This window comes from Mesocricetus auratus, unplaced genomic scaffold, assembly GCF_017639785.1.
Source record: "Mesocricetus auratus isolate SY011 unplaced genomic scaffold, BCM_Maur_2.0 Super-Scaffold_100007, whole genome shotgun sequence".
Taxonomy (NCBI): Eukaryota; Metazoa; Chordata; class Mammalia; order Rodentia; family Cricetidae; genus Mesocricetus; species Mesocricetus auratus.
The window spans coordinates 68,373,423-68,388,397 of NW_024429191.1; the positions used below are offsets into that span (position 1 = coordinate 68,373,423).

The window sequence follows — 14,975 nt, forward strand, 5'->3', positions numbered from 1 at the left end:
GTCCAATGGTCAAATCCTGCCTGCAGCTCCAGAGGGTATGCCAGGTCAGGCGAGGCGAGGCGTTTTAGGGTTGCTGTATGTTTCCAGATTAGGGTGTTGTTCATACCAAACTTCTTCTTATTTAGGAAACCAGGAGCCTTTGGGGGAAGCAAGGTGACTCTTAGCTTGTGGCACGGAAGTAACACCAAGCCTTTCCCTTTCCCTCTGTTGACAGAATAACACAGACGGACTTCAAGAGCTTGCCTGCGGGGGCTTGATTTACTGCTTGGGAGTTGTGTTCTTCAAGAGCGATGGCATCATTCCGTTTGCGCATGCCATCTGGCACCTGTTTGTGGCCACAGCAGCTGCAGTGCACTACTATGCCATTTGGAAGTACCTCTACCGAAGTCCCACCGACTTCATTCGGCACTTATGACCACTCTGTGCCGGGTCTCCAAATCAGTATTAGCTCGGTTGAGGCACTTGAGTAGGAGTAAGAGCTGAGCGTTGCACAGGGAAGAAGAATAAGCAACTTGCACTGACTTCCTTTAGTTTTCTTGAATCGAATTACTGTGAAAATATAAAAGCTGTGCCCTGGAGTTTTCCTCCTCGCAGCCAACAGATAAGGTAGTGAATTAATTCTTCATTCCATTCCACTATCATGAAGGACTCTGGGTAGACTTGGCCAACCGATGTTTACAAACCAGAATTTTGTATTTTCGTTTTACAGATTTTACTAGATGATTTTTTCTAAATTACTAGGCCAGGCTGTCAAAGTCAGTGCGGTAACGCAACTTCCTTTTTAAGAAAAACAAAAGTTGTTTCTATCGCTTTTCCCGGTCACTATGTAAAGAATCATGGAAGCGTAACACTACTTTTTACCATGTTTCATCTTGACACAACATGGTTATTTTTTAAAAAGAGGCTTTAGTTGTTTTGTAAATTTTTAAAGAACTATTCCATTGATCTGCACCCACACGGTTGGTTCCTCAGTCACGGGAAGTTTTGCAGCAAGTGGTCAACATTCCACAAACAAACATACCTCTTCTGATGGCTTTATTGTGTGGAGAATTTGCCAATTTTAATAAAAAATAAACCTGAAGTTTTCCAAACCTTTCTGCCAATCTCTGACCCTGAATTCAGTGCTGCTGTGGGGTTGTAATACTTGACCTGGTGTAGTCCACCAGGGTTGAGAAAGTATTTTGACATCATCAACTTTTTCAGACGACGTTACTTTCCTCTCTGCCTTTGCCATGTTTTCTCCAGGGTCTCTTTCCACAGCGGAGGAGGATCCTACATATATTATAATAGTATTGTTGGGCTGGCCATCTGCCAGACACTTCTCATGCACGTTCTGAATTATGATGAATTGTTGTATTGTCACTTCGGTGACCAACGGTTCAGTCATCGTGGTTAAGTCACTGAATTTTATTGTATCAGTTTGATAGTCATTTTAAATTGTAGGACTAGATGCATAAATTCACATTTCTGCCTTTTCCTCTGCATTTCTCAATATACTATTTTTTTCATACCATATATAAAACTTTGATTGACAGGTAGAAACTTGTATCAGTAGTCCATGGTTTTATGCTGACTCAGTGGAGTGGTATTTATATATTATTTCTAGTTTTCTCTCAATGTCTTATATTAAGATTGATGTATTACTTGCTTTGTTATGTATCTTTCTTGGTGTTTAAAAGAAATGAAATCACCTTGCCTTTAGATCAGACATTAAATATATAACCTGTTTGTTTAGAAATAGGCTTGCTCAATGGAGCTGTCAGATTGAAGATACACTTTATTCATTGAAGTTCTGTACCATTGTAATTTTAAAAGAGTTTATTTTGTGTGTCTGTTCAGGCTCTGGTTTTGGTAAATTGTTGAGGGATGATAGAAGAATGGATACTTGCTGGTGACTTCTTCAGTAAGCAATGGTACCCAAGGATAACACCAGCCAGGCCACTCTGTATGCATGATCCTGAACGTTTAGCTGCCTGTTGTTTTACTGTGTATAATATTTTACTTTAAATATATTAACTTTTGTGGATTCATTTAAAGTCTGCCCATAAGCAACACTGTCAAAACCACTAAAATGTATGTAAAAATTTGTGCTGTAGATTAGAATAAAGTTGTTTCTTGGGTTGACTCTGTTGTCTAGAGCAGTTGAATGAAAATAATGCTGGTATTTGAGAGCTTGAGCTTCTCACACATTTGTAATTTGTGTATCGTCTTCCAAAACTCAGAATGTAGAGGAAAACAATGCAGCCCAATTTTCTAATCTGCCTGCTAAATACTAACTTGTCAGAGCTAACTCAAGCACCAATCAGCAAGTTATCAGTTTGCCTGCTTGCCTGGTGTGTTGATGTTCACATGAAACCTTAGCAATTAGGAAACTGAGCTAGGAAGATGAGGCCAGTCTCGGCTACATAGTGAGAGATCAATATATATATATATATATATATATATAGATAGATAGATAGATAGATAGATAGATAGATAGATGTGTGTGTGTGTGTGTGTGTGTGTGTGTGTGTGTGTGTGTGTGTGTGTGTGTGTCCAAAGGAGCTGTCTGTGCTGTAGGCTAGCTGTAGCCCCTGATTTATGGTCCTAACCAGCACCTGGCTCTTCCAAGCTCTGTCTCATAAATCACTTGATGAGAAACTTCCCCTAATAGGTTGTACAAAGTCCGATTTCTCCTTTGGTGGGGGTTGGTCTAGAGACTTCACTGGGGATTTGTTCGAGGAGGAGTTCTGAAAATGGCTGTCTGAAGAGGCCCTTCTGGCCTTCTCCCATCAACACTTCTGACGGCAGTGTACACTTGAGTGCTCGCTCTCTGTCTCTCCCTCTCCTCATTTCAGTCTTAAATGGAACTTCTCTCCAGTTCTTTCCTTTAAGGCTGCTGTCACTCTTCCCTCTTCATTATACGTAACATCTCCTGTGTCATGTTCTTCCTCCCACCTCAAGACCTGAAGGTTTTACATTTGTAGATCTGTCTTTACCTTTTGCTTAGCTTATGTCATGCATTGTGGGATTCAGATTAAAAGCTTTCATGTGACCAATGGCTATGTTAGACAACACTGTAGCCCTGAGCACAACTCAAGTGTTAGGTATAATACTTGACTTTTGTTTCTGGTGCTGGGGATCAAACTGAACACCTACATGTTGGACAAGTGTTTTAGCACTGAAGGACACCCCTAGCCCCTCTGTATTTCAGGCAGTAAGATAGGGTGATGACTTGGTTCTGACTGCTTTATCCTGAGTGGAGGAAAGGCTGGGGTCAGCCCAGCTCCAAAGCCTTGCTTTTCCATGTACCAAAGCCTTGCTTTTGCCATGTACCACTGCCTTGCTAGAGTCAACAAAATCAAAGAACTTGACCTTAACATTCACCAAGCATGGACACAGGAAAGAAAATAATTTCCATACAGTTGAGCGCCTCAGTACGCACCTGATGACCCTTCAATGGCACTTTGAAGTCATTTCCAGGAACTCTGTCCCCTAGCCCCAGGGTGCTGTCACCCATGCCCATCTATCTGGTGCTGCCTCCTCAATGTCTCCTGCCTAAAGCTGTCCTGAAAGACTAGATCTCTCTAATTCACCACCACCAGTCCAACCAACCTTGATTTCTCTTCCCACTATTCCCCACAACCAGTCTTCACAGCAGCAATCTGTAACCTTCCTCACCCCTCCAAGATAGCCCCCCCCCAGTAAGGTTCTAGAAAGCTCTAGTTAATCCCCAGACTACTGCAGCTACTCTCTTGTTTCTCTGTCCCTGCTGAACCTTCTTGGAGCAAGCAGTCTCCACACTGCTAGCAACATCATCTTCCTGAAATAGGACCTGCGCTCATGTCTACTGTCTTCTGAACATCCGCTGCTGCCAGACTGTAGATTCCTGTCCAACGCTTCTTCCTGAACCCTTCTCATACAGACTCCTTGTGATCTTGCCTCCTGGTGATTTTCACAACCTCCCACCCCAATGCCTGTGTCTTCTTGCTGCTTCTGTGTCTGCTGCAGCTAGGCATGAGTTGTGCTTACCCAAGCCCCTCTTACCCAGCAACGTGCCCATTCCCAACCGCCAAAGGATGCTAAGCCTTACCTTGCCATGGACACAGGTGCCTGGCATGGCTAGAAGGTCCTCCCGTTTAACTCAGCGACTTTGACATTCCTCTCACAGCCTATCACATAAAAATGGTGTTTGCTATCTCCTGTTCTCCCCCTGAGAACTGAAGCCTTCCAAAAGAGAAGTGGGTTCTACCTACCTCTCTTCTCAGCTTCTAGTATGGCACTGGGCTCAAGGTGAAAGTTTCTTGGGTGAACGAGAAAGATGAGTGGTGTGGGGAGACCGGGGTATTTATTGTTTTAGATCTCAGAGCTTGGCTTTTGGACTTTTCAGCTTCAGAAAGCTTGCATAAGATGCAAGGAAGTTGAGGAACGGGGGTATAAACGTTAGACATTACCCTAGATAAAGAAAAGTTACACTTGCTTATTGAAGCGTTCACAAAACCCATCCACAGTTTACAAGCTTAGAAAATGGTCCTTGCCTACCTTATTTCCCTGTGGTCTCTCCTCCTTTTCTGACTTAATAATAAAATGAACAGAATCAGCGCTTGGTTCTGCAGCCCTGGGGCCTTAATGCAGATTATGCTAAAATAAAACACTTATTGGTAGTATACCATATATTTTGTCCCCGAGTCATACAAGTGTACAATTCTTGGAAAAATAAAGATAGAAAACATTTAAACCTCTGCATTGACTCATCAGAACACACTTCCATTTACATCTTGTCAGTCTTCTCCTCCTATATTTATAGGACTTGGTTTTGGTTTCACGCAGCTATCTATCCCATACATAAACATTGTAGGGCTGGAAAGATGACTCGGCCTGTAACTCCAGCTTATGTGGAACCTGGTGCCATTGGCCTTTGCTGGCACACCTGTATTCACAGACAACCAAATTTAAAATTTTAATAAAAACAAACCTTTTAAAAATGCTTATATGGCTCTGCATCTTTTCACACTTAGCCACATGTGTTTAAAACTGTTATCTACTCAGTTGGTACGATGGGTCTAGCTATGTAGCTCAGCAAGTCAGGGCGTTTGCTGCCAACCTCAGCTCCATTCCCAAGACCTACATGATGGAAGTAGAGAACTGGCTCCCAAAAGTTTTCCTCTGACCTCCCTGTATGTGCTGTAGCAGGTGTGTACACACGCACACGTAAATGTTTTCAAAGCGTGTATGATATATGTTGTAATACATCATTTTAATAGGCAGAATATTTTTTGGTGTAATACTGGGCATTGAAGCTGAGATCTCATGCTTGCTGAGGAAAAAACCAGAATTTTCTGTGGCTCTGCCATTTTCCAGAAATAAAAATTTTACTTAACCATGCAGCTAGCTTTGGATTTTTTTTAGGGCGCGTTTTCAATATTTTATTATTACAAACAGTCCTGCAAGGAGCCTAAAGTTTGTTTATATTTATGATTTGAGTTTAAAGGCAATAAACAACTGTGCTTATTTGGTTATATGTTTAGACACATGGCTGTGTAGTTAGTATGTATGTCTATGTATCACAGGCATACAATGTCCAGGAGGTCAAAAGAGTGTTTGAACAGTGAGTCACTATGTGGGCACTGGGACTTGAGCCTGGGTCCTCTGAAAGAGTAGCCAGTATTCTTATCCACTGAGCCATCTCTCCAGCCTCTGTGTGATTCTTATAGGGAAAATGCTATTCTAGTTTACCTAAGTTATGTCGTTCAACCAATTTAAAAATTAGTGTTGGATATTTTTCTTGTCCCCATTTGACACAGGAGGAAGTAACCACAGAGCATGATGAGATTTTGCCCCTGGGTTAGTGATGATAGCCTGGGAGCCAAGAAGCCTAGAATCTGTTTTTCACTTTTGCCATCTCAACCTCTAGGTCAAAGTTTTGCTGATAGACTTATCTAGAGGAAGATAGTTCGCTCTGTATCTCTCCGTTTTGTGTGTGTGTGTTTGGTGTCTGAGTTACTGCTCCTGATGTTTGCCAATTAAAGAGAGTGTGGAATAGGAAATGACCCCAACCCCAAAGAGACAACTTCCCCCTCTTTGATGAAGCAAACTAGAGTTTCCCCAGAGGACCTGGGCAGCGTTTTTAGTTTAGCCAGCCTAGGTTTACTGCTCTCAAGCCTCTGCTGTTCTTGCTGTTTTAAATAGACAGCGCCAATATGTTCGTACATTCTGTGCCGTTCCCACCTACATGCCTGCAGTGTCTCAGTGGTGGTATTTTCCAAGAAACGGTGCCACTGTGCACTCAAGCTGCTTCGCATGGGGATTGAAGCTATTCTCATCGGGGCCTGCTTGGTCCAACAAAACCCATTCTCGTTCTGCATAGCTCATGATCACAGTGACTTCCAGTGCAGTCAAAAGGTGTTAAAAGTCCAAGTGGTCTGAGTAGGCTGAGACCATTTGGGGAACTCAGTTTTGGAGGCTAGCTCCATGTTCGAACTCCCTGTTGTTCTAGGTCGTTCTTGATATATCTGGTTGGTGTCGGCCAATGAAAAGATCAGGCCCTATTTCCATCCCATGTATTTGGTTTTCTTAAAATTGCATCAGGGTTTTCTGGATCCCATCGGTGAATGACATAATCAGGTCAGCACAGCATCAGAGCGCCTGGAACAAATTGACGGGATTAGCTCAGGCAAGTTACACCAAACCTCGGTTCCTATCTGTTAAAAGGGCCTCTCTCAGTTCATCATGAGGGGAAAATGGCATCCTAGGATGCTGTTGGCACTAGATGAAATATTCATGTGCTTCCTTGCCATATGGCCAAGATTTTGAAATCATGGGTAGGGTCCACATAGAGAGACTTTTCACGCAGAAGCAGCCTAAAGGAACTTGTTAAGATGTTTGTGCATTTTTAACTCTTAAATATAACCATGGGGGCTGGAGAGATAGATCATCAATTAAGAGTACTTGTTTCTCTTGCAGAGTACCCAAGTTCAGATCCCAGCACCCATGCCTCACAACTGCCTTTATCTCCACTTCCAGGGGATCTGACAACCTCTTCTGGGCTCCGTGGACACCCTCATGCATCCGTGTGCACATGCAAACCTATTCTTTTTAATGGCCCATGCTTTCTAAAGGTTTTGTGTGGTTTGAAAAATCAGTTCTTTATATATTCAGTATTTCTCCAGGCAAGAGGTTGCGTATTCATGGAGGAACCTGGGTGAGTTATTTTGTGCCTAGCTGGTGATATCTGCTTAGTAACATATCAGGCCTTCAGTAAAATCTGTTGTTACTTAAGCCTGCCTCTTGGGGACTCAGAGACTAGTGGTTTTTCTTTCTTACCCCGCCCCCAGGAGTACCTTCCATCTATCGTACTGTAGGGCCTTTATCTTTATCTTGTTTCTTTCCCAGTGGCATATCTCACTTTCATTCAACAAGTGTTTATTGGGTTTCAACTATGTGTCAAAGACTGGTCAAGATATTGGGATGCTAGACTAATAGCAAAAGCCGGAGCTCTAGCCTGACGCAGACCACATCCTTCCTTGCCTCACTCTGTAATCTTTACTGGGGTCTTCATGAGCTTTTGTCAGTCTGTTTGTTGACACCATATGAGTGGCCATTAGATACAATAGTATGTGTAGGCGAAGAGAAACGAAGGCTGATTTACCTAGATTTTCAGTGGAGAGGCCATACATTTGCTTATCTACTAGACTGTGTACAATTTCCAGTTGGAAAATAGCTCCCACTGTTGAGGGCACCCAAACAGCGCACATTTCAAGGGAACCTGTGATGAACTAAACCTTCAAATGACAAACCTTCATGAGCCAGTGAGTGCACCCTCTACTTGAGCAGTACTTTGGCTTGACGGGCTCATTGGAAGTAGGAGCCGATTTCCCAGGCAAGAAATGATGCCTAAGAAACACCTGCCTAGGTGGAGATCGTTTCCTTGTTTCTGGAATGCCTACAGTCTCTCCATTATCCACACCAGTCCTTCTAAGTGTCATCCTGGTAGTCGTGGCTGAGAAACAGAACTGATTAAGGTGAATCTTTGCTACATGGCTCATCCAGGGAAGGGCAGGAGAATAGATGAACAGTTCTAATGCTATGTTTATATTGGGTGTTATTGCCACAGGGGGGTGTCATTAACTTACCTAAGGAGTCAGAAGATTGCCCAGAAGAAACATCATCTTAGCTGAGACTTGAAACAAGACTGAGGCCTTGGCAAGGAGATGGGGGAACTGTGTGAGTGTGCAGAGGCAGGGTAGGGGAGCAGCATGGGGTGCATTTGGGAGAGTGAACACTGCAGGGATGTCTGGAAGGGGAGACAATAATAACAGCTAATAATGATTGAACTCCCACTCAGAGTCTGGCCTGCTCTTCACAGTTTTCATCCATATTGACTCATCTGTTATGCTGAGGGCGAGGATGGTGATTTTGTAAGCATGTAAATTCTTTTCCAGCCTAGTGAATTTCTTTGTCTCAATATTTCTGAATCTCTTTGCCTTTTATCTACCCCCTATGGTCACGGACCTCTCTAAAACTGTTATGAAAGGAAAATATTATATGGTCCATCAGAGTTAATGCCTGTGTTAAAATTGTGACCAAAAATAAAAGCATGGTGAAATACATTCTGAATGAGTCACAGGTCATTTGTCATTGGGAGCTATTGTGCTCTGCTACTGACATTCATAATCAAGACTGAAGGTGTTTATGGGGGCTTCATCCAGCCATTGAATCTGTTCGACTAAGAGAGCCCTTCCTAAGAACCACGTGTCTTTCCAGGTGCTGCTTCGCAGGGTAGGCACTGTAGCCAGGAGGAAACAGACAGTATGGCAGGTGGTGGTGACTTCTAGGGTTAAGAATGGGTCAGGATGGAGTCACAGGGGATGCTGAGATGGGGTGATAGAGGCACAGATTAGGAAAGGCCTGCTGGGAGAGAGGGCATGGGGGCAAAAGGCCCTGGCCACCCTGAAGCTTGCTGGGAAATTCCAGGCAGAGGCCACAGGAAGTACAAAAGACTCAGCAGGAGTCCTGAGGATGAGGCAATGACAGAGGAGTGACAAAGGCCCTGAACCAGGCTTGAGTCAGGCTCTTCCTAACCTCCTGTGTCATTTTCATAAAAACTCCCTGCAGTGGAGAGTGAGTTGAACTCCTTGTCCCTCTTTGCCCGGCCTTGAGCGAGAATCTGCCTACTGATGTTTCTTCTTAGTAATTTTCCATCTGTGGACCCCCACTGCTCCTTCTGGGTTATAAATCTCCACTTGTCCTTGGTTTTTAGAGTTCATCCTCATAGCCTCACTGGTTAAACTTTGCCTTGCCATCCTTGAGAAATGTCATGAATTATTTTTCCTTTCAACAATGGTTTTGAATGGCCGGCTACATAGGGCCATGTAAGGTCCAGCGGCACATGCATGGCATAATTGTTATTGGTGACATTTCTTGTAGAGTCTCCTGTGTAGTAGGTAGTATAATTATCTCGGCATCTCTAATCAGAATACTACATTGAGCCCTGACTCCTAAATGGTTGAGGATACTTGGACAAAGACCTCAGTCTCAACTCAGTGTCTGCTAAAATGCACGTGTGCATGTGATTGACTAAGGCCATCAACATTACAGAACAGGAGAACACTATGAAGACGATAGTTTAAAAATGATCATCTTTTTTTATGTGTAGCTGTTCATATGCATTTCTGGGCAGAGGTTGGCATCAGATGTCTTTCTCTATCATCATCTACTTTGTTTTATTGAAACAGAACCTCTCACTGAACTTGGACTTCATCAATTCATCTAGACTGACTGGCCAGTGGCCTCCAATAACCACCTGTCTGTACCTCCCAATGCTAAGGTTATAGTGGTATCGACCTGCTCCCAGCTTTTTATGAGGGTGCTGGGGAATCTGAACTCAAATCATCCTGTTTTTGCAGCAAGTATTTCATAGATTGAGGCATCTCCCCAGACCCTGATCCGAAACATGAGTGTGAGCCAGCATATTCCTAAGAGCCCCGAGAGTCTAATTTCTTAGGCGAGTGGGGAAAAGACTGGGGATAGATTTGCCACGCAGGAGGAGGAATCTGTGATACCAGCTGAACTTCCTCCTTACTCTGCTCGGAGCTGCCCTACCCTAGCTGTCCTCTGCCCCCCTGAATGATGGTATCTCTGTAGAGGATGGCACCTCCCTGCTACAGGCTGGTGTAGCTGCATTGCTGTGGATGTCTCTCCGAGAGATAACCTCCTACATCCAGACATTCTTGTTTTTGCTTAGCATTAAGGGCTTGAGTGTATCAGTGAGAGTGAAGAGGCTCTGTGAAGTCTTCCTTAGGCAACTGTAGCCTGGTGACCTCTGGAGAGAAAATAAGAGGGGCCAGCAGCATGCTGAGGCTTGATTTCTTCCTATCGATAGGGAGGGAAGGTTATGCATCCGGCTTCAAGGGCTGCAGTGTAGTTATTTACATAAAGTGTCTAGCATAGGACCTGACAATCAGTATGTGGTAAGTTCTATCTCCATTTCTTTTTTTTTCCCAACCAGGGATGCTCTGACAACTGTGAAATTGTCCTTGGCAAAGACAAGGACAGACAATGCAGGTGGGTTGACCATTTATTTAGGTCCTTTTACGGCATATTAATGGCAGCAGTCCTGGTCCTGTATAGATGCTTCCTTAAGTACATCAGTTTCTTGGCCCTTACTGAGCCCCTGAGTCTCACCACCTCTTCTTTGTATTTACCCTCTAAGAACCTCCCTGAGGTCTGGGCATGGTAATGGATGCCTCGGCCCTGCTCTTCCTGGTATGACTACCTTTGTTTCCCATGTGCATTTCTGACCTCTCCTTCTGAATCTTCTTACTGCTTCCTCCTGTTCTAAGAGCCCTTGAATCTTGTTTCCCATGATCCTCCTTCCCCTCTCCATCCACTATCCCTTGGCGATCTCGTTGACATCTACAGTAAGAGCCTGAAGCCCCGAGCCAGGCCCTGGTTTCCAAATCCCCAAACCCTTTTATCTACTAGCTATTTCTACACAGGTGCCCCACCACACCTACCTCAAAGTCAGTATTTTCAAGGTAATCATCTTGTCTCTTAAACTGGATTTTCCTGCTATATTTCCCATGCAAACCAACACTGTAAATATCTGTATAATGGCCCACGCCAGAGACCTGGAAGTGACTCAGAATTTCTCCCTCTGTCGCGTGTATGCCTTGCTTGTACTCTATGGTCCCTGAGTCTCTGCTCACATGGTTTCCTGGAGTCTCACCTCCGAGGAGACTCCCTGGACTACGGTCTTGCTCAAGTCTTAGCTGGCATATTCTGATGGCTCCCGCAGGCCTGCCTGCTGCCAATTCCATTCCTTCAATCTCACGCCACTAATCCATGCTCTGCCTTTCTCTCACACCACTAATCAGTTCTCTACCCTTTTTTTTTTTTTTTTGCAAAGTCTTCTTTCTAATGTGAGAATCTAATTCAGTCCTCTCAAGTGTTCCACTTCTCCTTCAAGATGAGCCTGGGACAGGATCTGCCACTAGATCGCCTGCTAGGACATCATCTCTCTCTCCCTTTTAAACTGCTTGTTGTCCCTCCCATCTAAAATGCCAGTGCTTTCTCTCCCTTCCCAGCCTGTGCACACGACGGATCCTTTCCCAGGATGCATTTCTTGCCCCCAGCTTTACCTTTGTCTACATTGAAAATCTCTACTCATCCTTCAAGGCCAACTTCAAGGGTCACCTTTTTAAACATGACTGCCCTAGGATTGGAGTCCACTCCTCCATCACGATCTCCTTGTATATTTCATTATGCCAGTCATGAATCACATTGTATTTTACTCACCTGTTTCCACAATGAACCACAAGGTAAAGAAATTTCTCTAATCTCTGTAGTCCTGATCTCTGAGAAGTTCTTGGCGTGTTAGAACTTGTTTCTATAATGAGTGAATGAATGACTTGAAGGTGTGAATGAAGACTTGATGGTCAGCATATCAGAGGGAGCATTCACTGAAATGAATGCATGCAACGTTATGAAAAGACAAGAATCAAGGAGGCCAGGCTGTCCCCTGAGCTATTAGCACATGTACTGACATCTTGAATCATAGCAGAGAATAAGGGGAAAGATCTTGAAGCAGGCTTAATTCCAGGTGATCTTCAAACCACCCCTACCTATGAAGAACACCTCTTCCATTTTCCAGGTTCAGCCTGAACCAAGCAAAATTAAGACACTAATAACCTTATTGCCTTTTATCACAATGCTGAATTAGAAGGATTCATGAAATGAACTGTCTTTTGAAGTGATTCTGTCTCCCTTAGCATATGGAGAATTAGTTGCGTTCTCAAAGAACAATTGTCCATGATGCATCAGAGCAATTAATAACACCTAACAAGAGGAAAGCTGTGTCAAACCAAACCAGCCAGGGGATCAGAAAGAACATGGGACTCTGGAGAGCTAAGGTCCCTTTAAAACCACACAGGCTGATAGGGTCCTGTCACATTTAATGCCAGGGAAGCTGAGATTCCTGAATTATAATAACCCCGGAATCCATGGGGATTCTGAGAGATGCAGTAAGCACAACTCTCTTTGGAAATTGCTTGAGCATCTTTATGCTTGTCACTCTGGCTCCTGTTCAGGTTTTCTGGAAGCCACTGAGTGGCAAATGTCCTAAATCCTATGTTACAGCCGAGGGGCAGAGCCTCCTAGGAGATAATGACCCAGGACCACAGGGAGATGGAAAGCCAGCAGGGCCAGAGCTCAGGCACAATAAAAGACTGTTTTACCGAGTCCTCTATGAGGCACCCTGTGTTCTTTATTTAAGTCTCGGGTGAAATTAAATTTGGGTAAAAAGAATAGAAATATAATTAAAGGATCTGGCAAGAGAATATAAAACCCTGGGGGAGCAAATCATTCCATTGTGTTTTTCTCCTTTCATTCTGTTAGCTGCTTGAACATGCATGTGATTTTCTTTTCTTTTTTTTAATTCCCAAATGTTCCCCTTCCTGTTAAAAGTTAATTCTTAGAGCACTAAAGCCCAAGCCTCTCAGCACCTGGCTGCCTTAGGCCTGACCTCTCCTTGATGTATTCTACAGGAACTGACCAAGTGCTTCAACTGTGGTCCTATAATTTTTTTAAGGTTGCATTATTGATAATGTCATATGTATATAGGTGTTCACAATAACACAAGTCTACACAGGAAATCTAGGCCAGAGATATTATAAACCTATTACTGTCTCAAGACTATCCCATTTCCAGCTGCACTGAGGCAGAATAAGCTCAAGACTTGAAGAATGTCTCCATCCAGCTTTCTCCACCCCAACCTGTGTGGTGTTGGGAAAGGTACTCTGAAGCTTGTTTTGTCTGATTGCATGTTAACCAATCTTTAGAAACTGTGACAATCAAATAATAGAGAGATGTTGAAGACTGGGTTCAGTGAGTTATACAATGCTCTTAAATATGAAAAATTATTACTGTTTCACAGGATTCTTGAAGTCTCCACATGCAAAGCTGTTCAAGAACATAGATAGTAGGTGTTCTGCAGGGCACAGCTTCCGTTCAGACTCCGCCATGCTGAACTGATCAACACCCACCATCTTGTGGTTTTTTTCCTGCCTACTTCACTACCCACCTTGTTGGTACCTTTGTTTTACCTCTCTGTTCATAACAATCTTTCCAACAAGCTTCTCTTCCAACTTCCGTCCAGGCTCCTCCAGTCACAGGTCCTGGTTTTGGTACCCAGACAATTCCAACTTATGCCTGCTCTGGTTAGACTTTCTCCAGAGAACAGCTAGCATTTTCTTATTCCAGAATATCCTTAATGGACAGAACCCCAGATCAGCAGTGAGAACCCAAGAAAGCAGTAGCGTAGGCACATGAAGGAGAACAGAGAAGAAAGAGCCCTTGAGGCAGATGTTAGCTCTCTCTGTTGTGGACTATGGAGAGACATGGTCTTTTTATGAGGGAATTTGGGATCAGCGATGGCCAAGGTGAAACACAAGACCTCATGGAAAGTTACAGTCCAAAGGGGGAGACTAGGAACAAGAAAAGATAAAAGTGACAGTAAAATAAATGATAAGTAGTTCAGGTGGAAGCAATCCAGGTTTAGGAAGTCTTAGACTAGAGGATAGTTAACTCAGATGGTAGCTAAGGTCAAGGATTGTAGCCATCTTACCGTATCTACTAGGGCCAAGGAAGCCCTGCTAGTTGCTGGCAGTCCTCCCAATACTAAGGAAGTTAAAGGTGAAGCAAGATGTCAGTGTAGATAACAAAATGCTTTTGAGTTGGGTCCTTGAAGCTATGATTAAGACAATGACTTACTAAACCTTGATGATCACCCACATTGAGACCTTCCGATTGGCTGAGTGAACAACTTCTTCAGGCCATTTTGGTTGGGGTTTTAAGTTCCCAGCAGCCACAGACACTGTTGCTAAGCTATGCCTCTCATGGGTTCCCCAGGTAGTTTACCCATCTCGTCACCTATTGTTCTTGTCATGAGAATCGAAAAAGACTAGTTTGTCATCTTCTATTTCCAGGGATGCCATTAGCAGTCTGAGACACTTCTTAATGTACCCAGCATATCAATGACACTTGGAGGATGTCTGACAGACCAAACTGATTGAACAAGTCACAGGGCTGCTTAAAAAGGTGAAAAACTGAAGGAGATCCTCATTTCCCCCAAGACATTCCAAAATAAGATCGCAAAGTCCTTTCTAGGTCACAGAAAGCTTTCGCATATCTTGTATAATTTAACCTTCACCTTGTACTACTCCAGGGACTGTCATTATCTTCACTTTGTAGATGAAGAAATAGAATAAGAAAGGTTACGTTGGCAAGGTTAAGTCAGCATGGCACTTAAACAACACTCAAAGACAGTCTGCCTCCCACACGTTGCCGGTCTCTGTAAATAAACAGGGTGACGCAGTTGATATTCAGGCTCTAGATATGTCTTTAAAATGACCTATGTGCTTACTGATCTAGGGAACAAGACTGAGGGACTGGAAGTGTGTCTGGAATCCACTGAGCACTGGTGAGGTCACATATTTGTT

The 14,975-nt window shown here is 43.6% G+C and overlaps 1 protein-coding gene across 4 annotated transcripts in view; it reads left to right on the plus strand.

Annotated features, from left to right (window-relative positions):
- Nucleotides 1–14,975, plus strand: part of Mmd (monocyte to macrophage differentiation associated) — a 76,362-nt gene that overhangs the window by 26,165 nt on the left and 35,222 nt on the right. Inside the window, exon 7 of one of the 4 annotated variants that reach the window (XM_005075814.4) lies at nucleotides 215–2,124. The exons of the other annotated variants lie outside the window; for them this stretch is intronic. Coding sequence (XP_005075871.1) covers nucleotides 215–415 — 201 coding nt within the window. The 3' untranslated portion in view covers nucleotides 416–2,124. Of the gene's footprint in view, nucleotides 1–214; nucleotides 2,125–14,975 lie in introns of those variants that run through there. 4 annotated transcript variants of the gene reach the window in all.